Consider the following 17,841-nt stretch of genomic DNA (forward strand, 5'->3'; position numbering starts at 1 on the left):
TAAGGACTATATCTTGGTATATCAGGTATTAGAGTATTAGAAAAGGCATTCTGAATGCTTCCAGGCTTCCATCCCATTCACAAAACTAAAGTCCCTCTAAGGTCATGAATCACAAGAATAAGAGCTTTTGCCAAAAGGCACTTATCAGCATGAGTTTATTGTCACACTGTTTGCAATAATGAATACTCAACTGCATGTAAACAGTAAATATAATGACTAAAGTGTGAGATATTTACATAATAAAATGAGATTAAATGGCTATAATTTCATGTATCAACATGGAAAAAGCCAGGTATGAAAGAAGATATGTTGTATCATTCCATTTAGAGAAAATTTCTAAAATGAATCATGCTAATTTATAGTGTGAAGAATTAGGGACATTCCCTTCAGGAGGTACACTGGAAGGGAATATAGGAACACTTCTGTGTTCCTAGAAAGTCTAGTGTCCCAAGTTCAGTGCTGGTTTATGGCTGCTTCAGTGTGAATACCTCATGCCTCATACTAAGTGTCTGTGTGCCACTCTAAGCTCTACCCTATGTGCTATTTCAATTAAAGTCCTTTTTTGGATTATAGTTTTGATGAGATGGCAAACTATGACTTACCTGCTTCAATTAACTACATTCTGAATAAGACTGGCCAAGAACAAGTGTATTACATGGCTCATTCTCAAGGCACCACCATAGGTATGTATGTAATAATGATGGAAAAAGATGGTATTTTTTTAAGTGAAACACAAAAGTGATGTTAGTTCAAACACTGTTTTTTGTTTTTTGTTTTTTTTTTTAATTCCAGGTAGAAATTAAGAAAGAAAAGGCAAAGAATTTTCATTAGTTATCTGTAGAAACTCATTAGTAAATATTTTATTTATTATTTTTATTTCTTATGTGTATGAGTGTATTGCCTGCATGTATGTAACTGCACCCATGTCATGCAATGCAGAGGTAAGAAGAGGGCATCAGATCCCTTGGAACTGGAGTTACGGATGGTTGTTAGTTGCCATGTGGTTACTGTGAACTGCACTCAGGTCCTCTGCCAGAGCAGCCAGTACTCCTACCACTGAGCCATCTCTCCAGCCCCTAGAAATTCAGACTTTAGCTTAAATTGTTAAATATCTTAAAATTGAAAGAATTAATGTGACTACATCCTGTTATGTATTTTCCAAGTTAAGCAATATAGGGATGTGAAAGGGTAGAAAAAAGGCTGTTTTCTAAGGTTAGAAATCTTTAAAAGGCAATAATAAAATATGCTTTAAATGTTATGTACCAGGCTGGGGCTGCAGCTCAGTGGTAGCATGCTTGCGTAGCATGTACAACGTCTATGGTTTAATCCCTAGCACCACCAAAAATAAATATTTTTTTAAAAGAACAAGCACTTAGCAAATACTTTGTTTACTAGTGTAACCAAAATTCAATGTTTGTGTGAAGAACTTTTCCAAGTGTTTAACCTCCAAGGATGGTGTTGCTTGGTGGTTCTTGGACTTCCCCTGTAGAGCATTCTGGATGACCTTTCTTGTGTTTTCTGAGAAGGATGTCTTAGAAAATATAATTCTTCCGACTTTCTTTTGCCCCACAGGTTTTATAGCATTTTCACAGATTCCTGAGCTGGCCAAGAAGATTAAAATGTTTTTCGCTATGGCTCCTGTGTTGTCGCTTGATTTTGCTTCGAGCCCTCTGGCCAAATTAGGACGGTTGCCAGATCTTCTCCTTGAGGTACTTGTGTTCTCTAACCTCTCTCCATTCTCCACAAATGTCCTCTTCTGAGCTGAATAATCAGTCATCTGAGAATAATCTGTGATGTCCTCTGTGGGCGCTATTCCTGGAGCACTGAGTAGCTTGTCTTCACCTTTCCTTCCCATGCCAGGGAGCCCAGGGAACCATATTATTAACTGTGCATGCAGCACATGTATTCATAGTTAAAGTGTTAGTCCATTCCTCTACCCACCATGCAAAAGGACGCAAGAAAGTCTGCATAAAAGTAACTCAGACATCCTCAGAGTTGCTTTTTGTTCACAAGGCAAGCAGGTGCACAGGAGTAGGCAGGAGATGGGAGGCTAGAAATGTGCTATTCCTGTCTTTTTCCTAATCACATGGAATATGATCTAAGACATTAGTTTACTATTTTTTATCATATGACCCTGAAACATAGCAGTACTTAGCCCTAAAGCTGTACAGCTCTAAGCTGTATTCAAAGAGGAAACAGCACTTGTAAGAAGAAGCCCATTGGAGCCAAATGGTCCATTATTCCTGCATTATAGATTTTATATATTTACACACAGATATATACAAAATCCAGTTCAGCAATATATACGGTCATGTGCTTTATAACAGGTTTTTGTCAATGAGGGATCATATACTGGATTGTGGTCTCATCAGATTATAGTAGAGCTGAAAACTTCCTATCAACTAGTGGTATCACATTTAAACCTACAATTCACATGTCTGTGGTGATGTTAGTTTATACAAATCTACTGTGACTGATAGTCATACAAAAGCATAAGGCATAAAATTATGCATAGTATGTATGTCACAGTTAGCTTCAGCTGTCAATTTGACACGGCCTAGAGTCATCTGGGAAGAAAGTCTTGACTGAGGAATTTTGTAAATCAGATTGGCCTGTGGGCATGCCTGTGGCAGACTGTCCTGATTATTCATTGATACAGGAAGGCCCAGCCTACCGTGGGTGGTTCCATCCCCTTCGCATTTGGTCCTGGCCTGTATAAGAAAGCTACCTAATCTGCTTGCAAGCACACCAACTAGCAGTGTTCCTCCATGATTCCTGCTTTCAGGTTCCTGCTTTGGGTTTCTGCCCTGGCTTCTCTCAGTGATGGACTGTGACCTGGAAGTATAGGCCAAATAAACTCTTCCTCCCCTAAGTTGCTTTTGGTCAGAGTGTCTTATCATAACAATAAAAAGGAGAATAGAACAGCTTAACACTTAATAATTGTCCCTTGTTTATGTATTTACTATACTTTTAATAATTATTTTCACATATCTTCCTTCAACTCTTAGAAAAAGCGTATTCTAAAGGAATATGAGGTGCAGTACCAGCAGCAGCTTCCCACATCTCATGTTCACATCGCTTGACCGCATCAAGAGGCCACGTCAAGTGAATGACCCAATAGCATATGTGTAAGGATACACTCTGTGACAGTTGCACAGTGATGGACTTGCTTGAGGACTTACTTTTTATTCCTCCTTTTAAGTGACTCATAACCCTACTTAAAATTAGTTATAACATAGCTTGCAGGCCATTTCAAAGTCTTTCATGGGAAATATAGACTGATTTAAAAACCTGACACCAAATATAAAATAGGAGAGCTGTAATGTTATTATATTTTATTGTCTTCTTAACTGCTACCCTAGAAAGTTTTTGATTTTAAAGAATTAGAGTTATCTAGCCAGACTCCTATGGTAAGAACTCATTGCACGAATAAATATGCAGATAAAACTTTGTGTTTAATGTCTTCATTAATAAAATAATTGATTTGCACTACAAACAGTAATAGAAATACTTCTCAACTGTTTTATCTCCTCCCTTAAGCCATCCTTAGAATTAAGCACACTGCTCAGTTTGGGGTCTTTCCTTTTAGACCTGATGTATGAATTTACACACACATAGAGATGTACCAAGAGAGATGAAATATATTGCTTCGTTTTAATGCAGATGTATCCAACTCTATAGCTGGTTCTGCAGATCGTATATTTGCTCTTGAAGAGCTACCCTGATAATTGATTTTCTTGTTAATGGCTGCATAGTAAGCTTTTGGTTATAAGGACTGATATCTAATTAGCTAGACAACTGTGAGAGACATTCAGGTTGTGGTTAATGTGCTGTTGCTGCATCCTTTTGCCCTTTTAGGGGAATACCCACAAGGGGTACAGGAGAGTGCAACAGCTGTCATAGGAATGCATGCTTTTAATTTAATCCTTGGAGATTGAATTTAAAAGCTTTGAAACTATGTTTTTAATTTAACTATTCCTTAGAGATTATAAATCAGTAACTTTGTAAACTATGAAGCCCACACCTCCTCCCATCCCACTTTGAAAACAGTTTTGTGAAATCTGGAGTAGGAACAGGAATCTATGTTTTCACAAAACATTGTCTGTGATTTCTGAGAAATACTATGGGCCTGGCAATTGGGAACCACTATTTCAGACTATAGTGTTTCCTGGGATACACTGAGAAAGTGGAAAAAATGAATGAATAAATATTCCTAAAATCTTTGAAAGAGTTGCTCTGAAAAGTACAGGTTACTTTTGTGGAACTAAAGTATTCTGATCTAATCCTTTACAAATAAAAAGTATGCATTGTAAATGTCTCAAAGTTACTATGTTCAGGCCTACAAATGTCTAAGGAAAATCTTCCTTTGTTTGTATATACTGCATATATGGGTGTGGCTGTCAGTGTTTGCCACAATGCTAGTTGGATCATAATTCTGAAGTACTATGTTAACTTCAAATCCTTCATCAGCCCAAAGGAAAGTCAGATTGCACTTTAGACCAGTGATATATCATCCTGTAAACTTGTGTTCTGTAGAGAACTTCAAAAATCTATGCAGTTGTTAGAGATTACCAATTTGTAGATACTAACCAGGAGCTGTTAAAGAACTGACTTGTGACCTTCTCCCCATGTGGAATTCATTTTCTGGTCCTCAGCAAATTCTTGTGTGGTTGTTCTAGAGAAGGACATTTAGGGAGACCTGATGTCTGTTTTTAGTATTGATTTTTTAGAAATATTTTATTTATTATTTATTTTATTTTTTATTGTATGAGCATATTGCTTGCATGTAGGTAGGTGCGCCGATGTTGTGCCATGCCCACGGAGGTCAGAGGGCATCAGATCCAGAACTGGAGTTACAAATGGTGTAGTTACCATGTGGGTGATGGGAACCAAGCCTGGGTCCTCTACAAGAGCAGCCAGTGCTCTTCACCACTGAGCCATCTCTCCAGCCCCAGTACTGATTTGTTTTTGAAAAGAAGACTGATTATAAATTTAATAATAATTTAAAGACATAAATTTAAACTACAGTGATATTTACATTGCAGTTCTGCTGATTTTCTTTTAAAGGGGATGAAAAAAGGAAGCTACGCTTCACCATTCTATGGTTTAGTGATAGGCCAGAACAAGTCCTACTTACATGTAGCACTTGTGCTGAGCATAAACTTTTAGTTTTACCAAGGTTCTTGCTACTCTCTATATCAACTCAGAGGCAGGGAAACGTGTTGCAGTACAGCTTTATTTATTTGCATTCACATGCTTCCCTATATTAGTTTGCTGTAGAGCCAGATGTGTTGCCTGCCTAGTCACTACTGGTGGTTTGCTAGTGGTCATTGGCCTTTCACGGCTTGAGGAAACTTCCTCCCAATCTCTGCCTCAATCTTCAGCTGGTGTTTTCTTTGTATGCATGACTTTATGTCTAAATTTCCCCTTTTTATAGGGGCACCTATCAGATCACAGAAGGGTCTACAGAGTTGATCTCTTTTCACTTGATTCCTCTGAAAAGACCCAACTCTAAATAAGGTCATTCTGAAATACTAGAAGGTGAGGCTTTAAACATCTGCTTTTTAAGAGGAACATCATTTGTAAAATTTCCTCTTTGCATGCATGACTTTATGTCTAAATTTCCCCTTTTTATAGGGGCACCTATCAGATCACACAAGGGTCTACAGAGTTGATCTCTTTTCACTTGATTCCTCTGAAAAGACCCAACTCTAAATAAGGTCATTCTGAAATACTAGAAGGTGAGGCTTTAAACATCTGCTTTTTAAGAGGAACATCATTTGTAAAATTTCCTCTGCAGATATCTGAGTTTTCTATTCTCGCTTGTCCCTAGAGCTGGTGGATGTGATCAAGAGTATAAGGAAACAGTTGTGAGTTCCATAAAAGGAAGACTCATTTCCTATTGTACGGTACATAATGATCTGCCTTGAAACTGTATGGGGTTTGAAGAGATGGTTCTGCCATTAAGATCACTTGCTGCTCTTGCAAAGGATTCAGCTGGAGTTCCCAGCATCCACATGGCCACTAACAACTGACTGTAACTCCAGTTCCAGGGGATGCAACACCCTCTTCTGGCCTCCAGGGGCACTGAATGCATGTGATACATTTACATACATGCAGAGAAAATACTCATACACATAAAAATAAATCTTTAAAAATAAAGAATGTGGGGCTGGAGAATGGCTTGGTGATTTAAGAATACTGGCTGCTCTTGCAGAGGCCCCAGGTTTGATTCCCAACACCCATATGGCAGCTGACAACTATCTGTAACTTCAGTTCATGGGGGATCCAATGCCCTCTTCTGGCCTCCACAGGCATTGCATGCATGGGTGCATTTACACACATGCAAGCAAAACACTTGTACACATAAAATAATAATGGCAAAAATAAATAAATAATACATTTTTTAAAAAAGAGCATAATGATTATCCTGATAATACTTGAGCACATATTCAGTGACTATTGGTTAAGGACAGTGTAGACTAGGGATTGGTAAGCTTCTTTTGTAAAAAGCGAGACAGTAACTGTATTTGGCCTTGTGGGCCACATGGTTTCTGCTGTGTTTTTTTTCTTGCGTGCTGTTGCATAGTGAAAGCAACCAGGGATAACTCAAAAACAGACACTGTGGCTGTGTTCCAGTAAAATTTGCAAAACCACATGTGGTGCTGGGGCCTGGGGAAGTGAGGAATAATTAAATGTTGAATGGGTACAAATGAAAGAGTTGTAAAGATTGACAGTTCTAATAATTACATAAGTGTGAATGTGCTTGTCACTGAACTGAGGGAGGGTCATTTTCCTAAAGGATGTGGCTCCTGAGAGGCCACCCAGGTTCCAGGCCCTATGCCCATAAACGTATTGGCAGTGCTGAGTGGACTCAGTGAATAAAAAGACAAAAAAAAAAAAAAAATATGAAGCTGGGAAGGAATAGCGGTGAGGATGGGAGGTGGACTTGATCAAAACACACTGAATGCATATATGAATTTTCAAACAATAATGATATATATCATTAGTTTTATGTATTTTAACACAGTAAAAATCTTTCTTTTTTTAAAGATATTTATTATTTTTATTTTACGTATATGAGTGTTTTGCCTGCATGTATGTAAGTGCACTGTGTGTGCAATTTCCCACACAGGCCAGAAGAGGGTGTCAGATCCTCTGGAACTGGAGTTACTGATGGTTGTTAGCCACCATGTGGATGCTGAGAATTGACCTTGGAAAAACAAGTCATCTGGAAAAACAAGTGTTCTTTACTGCTGAGCTATCTCTCCAGCCCTGTAAAAATATTTCTTAATAAGCAATAGTCACACATAACGACTCATGCCTATAATCCCAGTCCTCAGGAGACTGAGGCAGCAGAAATCCCACAAATTTGAGGCCAGCTTGAGCTACATAGCAAGACCCTGTCTCAAAGCAAACAAACAAACAAATAAGCAATAGACAGCAAGCAAGGGGCTGGATTAGGTCCATATTAATTAGATGGATACACACATAGTGAGCATGTCTCAATTGCTTCTCAGAAGTCCCCACTGATTCACTCCATCAAAGACAAGAAAACTGGACGTGGCCCTAGGACAAATGGTCAAGGCCATTTCCCTTTGTAATAGTATGCTATAAATCTATTTTATTTTCTGCCTCTCTGTTTTCATTTGGGGGATTTAAGTACATGTCTCCAATCTGAAGCTGCTATTTCAGCATGCACAGATTTCTTGGTTTGAATGTTGGCTGGTAGCCACTTGTGGAGACATTTTCCATGTCTGTGTTTGTGCAGTGGGCCACAGAGGCCCTCCCACTAGAGTGAAATGCTGACATGATCTTGGGTTTCTTTATTTTGTAGGACATGTTTGGACACAAACAGTTTTTTCCTGAGAATGCAGTTCTGAAGTGGTTGAGTACTCACATTTGTACCCATGTCGTTATGAAGGAGCTTTGTGGAAATATCTTTTTTCTTTTATGTGGCTTTAATGAGAGGAATTTAAATATGGTATGTATATTGACACTGAGACTTGATTTAAACTTTCAGTGTTCTTATTTGTGGATGTGCTTATTTGTGTGAGAGATGCAGAGACGGCTCATCTGAACTCTAAGGTCTTCGTTTAAGAGACACAGGAACAGCGTTAACACGTGCTTGCCTCCCCATCTGCTGCTGCCCTCAGCTGGCTCTTGTCAGCATCTTCCACAGAACATACATGGAAACTTCAATATGAGGATCTGTCACAAGTCATAATATTTATATAATATTTATTCTAATAATGTGTTTCTTTTAAAAAATGCTATGCATGTTTAAATCTGGACTGTTGAGTTACATATATATATATATATACACACACACATACACATAGATATATGCTATGTGCATATGAGCATCTATATTTATTTTTGTTATAAAGTATAAATCCTTGGCTTGCAATGTGCTGTGTTTGTGTTTCTATACACATTCATATTTGTATCTTAGAGTGCTGAATTTTGAAAATAGTTTTTTTTTTTTTTAAATTCTGGAGTAAAGCCAAGCATGGTGGTGCATGCTTGTAACTCCAGTTACTTGCTGGGCTGAGGCAGGAAGATCTTGAGTTCAGGGAAAGTCTGACTTACCTAGTGAGAGCCTATTCTCCCCTAATTGTTTCCAAATTGAAAATACTAGAGTCTGCCCCTCCTCTTCCGTGACTGAAAAAAGACATGATCTTTAAAATTTTGGAAATTCAGGAAATATGAAGAACATAAAGATTACCCTGCAGTTGCAGCCTGAATAGCCTTGCACTTACCTAGTCCACAGCTGCGTTTCCCTCACAGGGATTCTGTGTATGTGGGTATCTTTATTGGTTGTATTCATAGTCAGGTGTGTTTCTGTTCTGATCTCATATATTTGAGATTATGGCTTTATAAGTTTTTGCTTTTCCAAGGGGAAATGTGTTTATTAATATCACTTTAATGCCATTTCCATTCTCTAATTCATATTTATCTTGCAGTCTAGAGTCGATGTGTATGCAACACACTGTCCTGCAGGAACTTCTGTGCAAAACATGTTGCACTGGGGTCAGGTAGGCATGTCTGGGGTACAGTGGGGCTCATGTAAAGTCTGGCTGGAAAAACCTTATATTCCTGGAACACATTTCTGCACATCTTTCCCTAACAGACAAAAGGCCTGATCTGGTTTCGTTCCCATAGACGTGGTTCCTTGCCACTGCATTTGGATTGCTTTTGTAGCTTTCCATGACGTACACCGTGTTGGTCATGGGTTCACCAGGCAGTTGTCAGGGTTGAAATTTTCTTTTTCCTTCCTTCCCCTTCTTTCTCCTCGATTTCCAGCTCAGATTTCTATATCCCTCCCTTCGTCCTTTTCCTCTTCCCTTCCTCCCCTCCACCTATTTTTTTTGTGTGTCCCAGATTTATTTTATTTCTGTCTTGTTTCATAAAATATGATTTGCTGGTGATCGAAGCTGCCATTTCAGCAGTAACTTATGAACACAAGCGCCTGGACCATCAGTGGATAAACCAGAACCCAAGAAATCATGTGCAATAATGGGAGCTACTGAGTTTTAAAATAGAATTCTGATCATTTTAGTTTATAAGTAATATATGCCCAATGTAGAAAACTTAGTTCACATGCAGGAAAATTATCTTAAAATGAAAGTAAAATTGTTCTAGTAACCCCCACAGAGATAGTAAATGCGTATTCAGAGAGATGAAGTGTCTCCATCTTCTTTCTGCCCCCTGCTGCACATCAAAAAGGAGCAGTTATAGGTAGAACAGTTAGGATAGAAGTGGATTACCCTTCTCCCACTAACTACTTACAACTCGATTTCCTTTTTCCATATGACCATCTTGGAGTGATGTATTTCCATCTCAGGGCATATTTTTTAGAACTCTTTCTTTTTCCAGCTAACCTATCTTAAATATGAAATAGTTTACTGTTTAAGCTTCAAACCAAGATGTATAGAGATATCTTGGATACTTTCCAAGTATTGGACATGCACTGCTTGCATCAAAACCACTGCATTCCTTTAAAATTCCACTTTTTTATAAGCTGATGCTTAAAATAGCAATGGGAAAATAGCAGAAGTGCCTATAAACACAGGCTGTCAGAAATGAAGATTATGGGTCAGTCAGATGGCTCAGCTGGTAAAGTATTGATGCGCAAGCCAGGCAACCAGAATCTGATCCCCAGAACCCATATAAAAGTAGAGAACCGAATCCACAAAGTTGTCTTCTGATATCCACAGTCATGTCACACCATGTGTGTGCCACCCAACACATTATATACTCATATGACAATAACAAAAAACTTGAAAAAATAAAAACAAAGACTACTCTGTCCCCAAAGACTGTAATTCATTTGGACTGGAAAATCTGTATTTTTTTTTTTTTTTTAATTTTTAAATTTTGCCTCTTTGTCGAGGTATAAGTGACATAGTGGCATTTACATTGTACAGGCCAATACATTCTGGCATAAGAATGTACCTGAAAAACTATTGTCTTAAGTACAATAGGAACACACATGCCACCTCCAAAGGTTCCCTCATGGCCTTGAGTAGTACCCCCCCACCCCCCGCAACAACTGATCTCCTTTCTGCCACTGTAATTTGCTTTGTATTTTCTAGAGTTTGCATAAGTAGAGTCATATAGTATATATTTGTTTGGTTTTGTCAGGTTAATTTTCTCAACATAATTATTTTGAAATTAACCGCATTGAGTTTATCAGTAGTTTAGTCCTTTTTATTCCTAAGGATCTGTTTCTTTAAAAATCTGCCTATCAGATTCTTCCACCCAACCAGGTTTGGAAGTCACTGATCTGGTGTCACTGATAACTTTGTTTCCTTCCACAGAGCCTGTCTGTCAAAGTGTGCTATTAAATGCTTGATGTGACCTGCCTTCCTTCAAGGTTCTCTTTTTTTTTTTTCAGAACATTTTTTCAATTTATTTATTTTTATTTTATGTGTGTGTTTTGCAAGCATGCATATAAGGACACCCATGTCATGCAATGCCCATGGAGGTCAGAAGAGCACATCAGATACTCTGGAACTGAGTTAGGGAGGCTTGTGAGCCTCCATGTGGATGCTGGGTCCTCTGCGAGAGCAGTCAGTGCTCTTAATAGCTGAATTATCTCTCTAGGCTCCTTGGGCTTCTCTTTAAGGAGCCAGGTCTTGGCCTGAGGCTTTTAGGTTATTGTAGCACCAAGAAAGCTGACTGACTAATTAAACAGCAGAGCTTGCTGCAGCTTAGAACGGGAGTTCCAGAACGCAAGTTGTTCATGACATGCTAGCAGGACACACTTTAAACAATGCTCTAGACCTTGAAAAACACTCAAATTCATAAATACTCACCTTTCAGGTCCCTGCTGTTTTCTCAAGTGCATTTCTGTTTATAATCATTTGTTTTTTTATATGCTCTGATACCAAAATGCCCCTGCACACGTAAACATTTTACCTCTCTATCTAATGAACATGTCTCTAAAGGCCCATTTCTGTTACCTCAGCAGTTAGTGCATTCCTAGAGATGCCTGAATGCCTCAGCAAAGCACAAGTAAGCACTGGGACTTGGCTTTTCAGGGGCCCTTGGGCATGCTGAAACCATGCTATTTCATCATCACAGAATGGTCTTGCGTCTTCCTCTGTTTCCCAGGCCTCCACTGGGTACTAGGTAGGGTATAGCAACTGAACTGGCTGTAAGCAAAGCATCTGCTTTCATTCCAGCCCCTTTTATCAAGCATCTGGCCAAGGTCAAAGGCTGCAGGCTGACAGCCACAGCACTGCTTTCTGGCCCACTTGCGTCCTTGTGGTTTTAGGCTCTAACCACAATGCAATGTGCCTCCTGAGCATTTCCAAAGCCCAGACTCAGTGCAGGAGGCACTGTGCCCTTTGCCCTTCTGCTCACTGTGACTTCCTTCTGTCACTACACAAGCTGCTTTGTGCAGCAGTTTTCTAGTCCTCTCTTACTGTGCTCCCTCTGGTCTCTTGAGACCACTGTGGAGCCTGCTGTCAGTTTGGCTCAGGAAGCAGAAAGAGAGGAATGCTCATGCTCAGCTTGCTCACTCCATTTTACATTTTTATTCAGTCCAGGATCCCAGTCCATGGGATGCTACCATCCACATCTAGAGTGAATCTTTCATCCTCAGTTAATCCTCTTTGGAAATGCCCTCATATACATTCCCGGAAGTATCTCCTAGTTAATTCTAAATCAAGTCAGGTGGACAATGCAGTAAATATTAACCATAAACCCCCCTAAACCAAACCTGACAATTAAGATGAACCATCTCCCACGCCAAACCTATTGTCACTATCCCCTCCCCAGCCCACCCACAGCCCAGTTACTTGTTCCTGTTGGAAGAAGGTGTGTCCTCACACAGCTTTCCAGTATGAGTCACTACTACTTAGGATGCTGGTACAAATATAGATTCCCGGGCCTATCCGAGATCTGTCTAGAATCTGAATTCCAAGTATGTGTCTCTGGGACTTGCCTAATAATAAGTACCTCAGGTCATTCTTCTGTTCTCTACTGTTTGAAACTTAGTGCTTTTTGTTTAAAAAATTCATTTGATTTTTTTTTTTTAAAACAGTGTGGGCAACTTGAAGTGCTAATTAAGGGATTCTGTGCATGACAGGCAGGATTTTCCTGTATTCCATGCGCATTCTTGGGGCTTTATACACATGAGAGGAAGTGGTAAACTGAGGTCTGCATGGCAGGGCAGATAGGCTGCAGTGGGGCCACTGGCAGTTAGAGATAGGGAAGGGATGTACTCACAAGTTCTGTAAATCCATGTGTTAAATATGCTACAAGTATTTAATATTTGTCGTTTTCAATGGCAAAATTGGATGCTAAACATTTCTATGATGTTCAGTTCCCTGGTGTATCTGCTCTCATGTTGTATTTTGTTACATCAACTGGCAGTGTTACATGACTGAGAACTGAAACTGTACAAAAGTGTTTCTGAGAAAGAATGTCTGGGTAATTTTTTGTTTTAGCCAGGCTCCACCATGTGGCCAAAACGTAGAGTTTCCAATTCTTTTGGCTTGCCAACTTTGGGTTTAATTCATTTTAATTTGTAGGTGTAGAGGAAATGCAAATTTGTATTATTTGAAAGTTTACAAGTAAATGAGTTTTTGTTAATATCTTTATATCATATTCTTCTGAATATGTATACATTTAAATTTCATATTCAGTATCATTTCATAGCCAAAGCATCCCTAACTAGTTAGAACTGTTTCCATAAAGAGTTTAGTATCTCTATATTAGATCCCAAGAAAAAGTATTCAATAAAATCAAGAAAATATGAGTAAGTAAGGATGGGCAGACAGCTCAGTTGGAAAAGTGCCTGCTCTGCAAATATGAGAACTTGAGTTCCATTTCTGGCTTCTACGTAAAAAAAAAAAATCTGTGTTCAGCAGAGTGCACCTACAATCCCAGCACTGGGGAAGTGGATACACAAAGATCCCTGGGGCTTGTGGTCCACCCAGTCTAGCCAGTCAGTGAGTTCCAGGTTCAGAAAGACCCAAAAACTAAAGTGGAGAGAGATTGAGGAAGACATTCAGCATCAACCGCTGGCCTCCCCATAAAAACACATGCATGCTCACTGGCACACGTACACATGTATACACATGAAAATATGAACAAATAATATAACTAGATAAGTAGGAGAGATAGAAAACATAATCATATACATGTACAGTCAGACATGCGCTTTGGGAAATGTGTCAGTAAGTAATTTCATCATTGGGTGAGCATCATAAACCATACTTACTCAAACTATAATGGTTATGATGTCACTTGGTGATACAGTCTTGTGGAACTGTCATACATAGTCATTGCCTGAAATGTCATTATGCATGAGCGTTTCTAAGAAAATTACTAACTCCTTAAATAGAGGACATAAAGGGGAGAGGAAGGTCAGGTGGTGTGACTCAGGGAGGAGATAGGGAGGGGTTTGAATATAAAATCAAATGATGTATGAAATTCTCAACAAATCAATGAAATATTATTTCAAAAAGAAAAAAATTACTAACTCTTTGAAAAAGCTTAAGATACAAATTTTAGTGGAAAATGTTCATGCAGATGAAGTTCATCTCATAGGAGTAACTGGGTCCAGTGTGATTGTTGTGTAGCTCCCTTCTGGAGTCCTGCAGAAGTGCCATTTTCCCACTCGTTCAGTCAGAAATTGAGTCACGTAGTAAAGGACAGCAGAGCGCATCTTTATTTTAAGAAGTGATTTGGAAATGAAGGGTAAAGCTGGATTTCGGTATAATACTGATTTCTGAGAACCTGGTTGACTCTAGCAGCCTGTGATATTATCTGAGACTTTCTTTTTCGCTTTTTTCTTTTCTCTTTTTTAAGGTTGTTAAACACCATACGTTCCAAGCCTTTGACTGGGGAAGCAGTGATAAGAATTATTTTCATTACAACCAGGTAAAGCTTTCAGTCTTTTAATTAAAATGGGCTCTGAAAACCCAGCAAGGAAGCCAGCCTAGGTTTCCAGAACTCAGCTGGACTCAGCTGCTGGGGGTGTTCTTGGCAGAGTTGCCTACGCAGGATGTTTTCCCTCGGCTGACTCCAGAACCTTCCAGGTCTGCCATTGGTATTATTGACTGGGTCTCCTCTCCATGTCCTTTCTCTGGCTGTGTATGGCTCAGAGTGGTCATAAACACACATTTTAGAATCAGGGAGTTCTGGGTCTGATGCCTGCTTGCTGGCAGTGAGGCCTTGGCCATATTATATGGCGTAAGCCTTGTCTTCTCTGTACAAACACAATTTCCAGTTTTTGAGCACTGAGTATGCTGCTGTGAGGTACTCAATGTCTTTCTTAATTCTCACAATATCCCTGTGATATCAGCATAGCTATCTTTGGCTTACAGATGAGGAAACTGAGGCTTAGAGGATTTCTAGGGCTTTCTTGCACCCAGGGGGAGAAAGCTTGAAGATCTGACCCCAAAATCCCTACTGCCCAGCTGGTCTACTGCCTGGCATCCACATTTGTGGATAACAGTGTCCACTCATTGAGGATTGGATGGGCCTTACCAGTGCAGTCTCCTGTGAGGGGAGCAGCTCCCCACTCACATTCTTTCCTTGAAATGGCTACAAAACATGCTGAAAGTGATTCATAAAACTTGGTTTCTTAGTCTCAAGTCAGACTTCTTAATATATTTGTATTAAAAGGGTGATTGCATTTATTGCAATTTAAAAAATTTTGATAACAATCACAACTAAACTTTCTATGGTTCTTTTTTATTGTAGAGTTACCCTCCCATGTACAACGTAAAAGACATGCCTGTACCCACTGCATTGTGGAGCGGGGATCAGGACTCACTGGCAGACGCCAATGACATCAATATCTTACTGACTCAGATCCCTAATTTGGTGTACCACAAGCGTATTCCTGAGTGGGAACATTTGGATTTTCTCTGGGGTTTGGATGCCCCCTGGAGAATGTATAATGAAATTATCAGTTTAATGAGGAAATACCAGTGAAAGCCAGACTTGGGATAGATACTGTTGAGTCCTGCAGAAAAAAATGTTTAATTTCTCTAAAACATTTGTTTTCCTTTCCTAGATCATTTGTATTTTTACATGTAAGAAAATGGTGACTTTGAAGATTCCCAGTGCGCTCTAGTTAGGATTAGAAACATTGGCAATCTTATGTTTAATTGTGACTAACAAGCTAGTGTCTCAACTAGTGTCTATTTTTAAGTCTTTGAAAAAAATGGTTGATTTGTGAAAATGTCATTATAATCATATTTTTTTACTTATTGCAATTGTTTTGGTGTGTATGTTGTATGCATATGTGTATTCTATGCACTGGCCCAAGCTGGAGTGTGTGACGGTCAGAGACTGACATCATAATGTTGTCCTCAGTCACTTCCCATATTATATTTTGAGACATGACTCTTACTGAACCTGGAACTCACCATCTCAACTAGACTGGCTGACCAATGAGCCCCAGGATCTGGCTGTCTCCACCTCCCATCCCTCTAATCCCCACCAGTGTTCAGTTTACAGATGTATGCTGCTCTGCCCAGCTTTTCTCACCTAGGTTCCAGGGAGCCTAACTCAGGTAGTCATGCTTGTGTAGCAAGCACTTTCTCCATCTTCCCAGCCCCTCTTCACAATTTAAAATCTACTCTATTGCCAAAAAAGAAGAGAAAAAGAAGAATACATATAGAAAATTTTAAGCTATTGTTAGTTGATTAAAAGATATGTCAGTAGGGCTGGAGAGTTGGCTCAGTGATTAAGAGCACTGGCTGTTCTTGCAGAGGTCCTGGGTTAGATTCCCAGCACCTATATGGCAGCTAATAATCATCCATAACTCCAGTTCTAGGTGATCTGACACCATTTTCTGGTCTCTGCAGGCATTGCACAATGTGAGTATACTTACATACATGCACAGTCATACACATAAAAATAAATGAATCAAAAATATAAAAGAAATAAAATTGAAAATTTAGAAATTCTGTCAGTGACATGAAAGCAGTATGAAAAAGCCTTGCTCTAAGCTTGGGATGGTGGCACACACCTGTAATCCAGGTACTCAGGAGACTGGGGCATGAAAATTGCTACTAGTTTAAGGCCAACTTGGACTAGATCGTGAGAAACCAAAGACAAAGGAATAAATTAAAAGTACCCAGTTCCTGTTCCCTTGCCTTAGAGGGCTTTCCAGGATGGTCCTGTATTTACCTATCTGTATGACATTTTCCATGTCTGTATGCACTCGCTACCTAGCCAAATCCAGTGTTATTCCATCTTCACTCGGAATAAATCTTTCCTCATCAAAATTCAGAAAGCATTTAGCAAGTATTTCTATTTTCTAGGCCAAGCAAAATAGTGTCCTGGAATCTTGAAAGCCAGATTGCACTGATTTAAAATATAAATGTTATAAATATCTTAAAGATTGAAACTCAGCTATCTGTGATTCTGAACTCCAGACTGTATGGCAGGCCATAGTCTTACTTTTCAGAGAAGAAAAGTCCTATGGAGAGACAAAAATCTACTGTTTGTCCAGAAGTGAATGAAGCTGGAGCCAGTGGCTATGGCTACAGGGATAGTGACTGCCCTTCGTGAAACCAAAGCTGTGTGGTGGCCAGTGAAAAGCATCCTGGCTCATTTTCACACAAATGAACTTTGACTGGGGAATGTCTTCAGATTAAAGTTCAGCTCAGGAATTCATTTGAAAACCAGTGTTGTACATGCCCATATTCTAATGAGCATATGTTTCATCCATGTTAGGAAGCCCATACTGATCTGCTTTGCTCACAGTTGATAAGTTTTTCTGACCCAGTTACCTTAGCTGCAATAAAACTTTTTAAAAATAAACTTTTCAATAAAACTCAACCTCATGAGCCTGAAGGATTGTGTGGTGGTATGTTTGTTCTTAAAGGTCATTCTATAGACTTTTGGTAGCACTCATGATTTTCTTTATCATCTTCCCTTCTCATTTGGTAAATTCATTCATACAGTCTGTGAATAATTTTATTCTCCCATGGGGAAGAGAAATGGGTCCTGGGCCTAAAGAGTGCTGAGGCTGGCTTGGAAGCACTAGTGCTCATGGTATTCTGCATGGGCCATGTTAGTGTGGCTATGAGTTCCAAACAGGCAGTAATGAAGCCCTTCTCCAGGCAGCACTAGCTGTAGGCAGGACCAGGGGCTCAGGGGCTGTCTGTTCACCTTCTTCCTTGAACAAATGAAGCAAGTAAAGTTCATAGAGACAGCTCATGCCTCAGGGCTTCCAAAAATAGATCTGAGGCCAGTACAAGCTTACACCACGCTGAACTTGAGTAAAGCGTGTATTATCTTTATTTGTCTTTGTGTCTAACAGACCCTACAATATAGTCAATATATTTGGACTGACAAAAATTTGTA

General features: G+C 39.3%; 1 protein-coding gene across 1 annotated transcript in view; it reads left to right on the forward strand.

Moving 5' to 3' along the window:
• The window catches only part of Lipa (lipase A, lysosomal acid type), a 35,780-nt gene extending 19,675 nt beyond the window's left edge, over positions 1 to 16,105 (forward strand). Inside the window, exons 5-10 of the mRNA XM_008837839.3 lie at positions 574 to 683; positions 1,573 to 1,709; positions 7,838 to 7,984; positions 8,967 to 9,038; positions 14,326 to 14,397; positions 15,223 to 16,105. Of these exons, the coding sequence (XP_008836061.1) occupies positions 574 to 683; positions 1,573 to 1,709; positions 7,838 to 7,984; positions 8,967 to 9,038; positions 14,326 to 14,397; positions 15,223 to 15,456 (772 nt within the window). The 3' untranslated portion in view covers positions 15,457 to 16,105. The remainder of the gene's footprint in view (positions 1 to 573; positions 684 to 1,572; positions 1,710 to 7,837; positions 7,985 to 8,966; positions 9,039 to 14,325; positions 14,398 to 15,222) is intronic.
• Positions 16,106 to 17,841: the final 1,736 nt, after the last annotated feature.

The sequence above is a fragment of the Nannospalax galili genome, unplaced genomic scaffold (genome assembly GCF_000622305.1).
Source record: "Nannospalax galili isolate Female #2095 unplaced genomic scaffold, S.galili_v1.0 scaffold498, whole genome shotgun sequence".
Lineage (NCBI taxonomy): Eukaryota > Metazoa > Chordata > Mammalia > Rodentia > Spalacidae > Nannospalax > Nannospalax galili.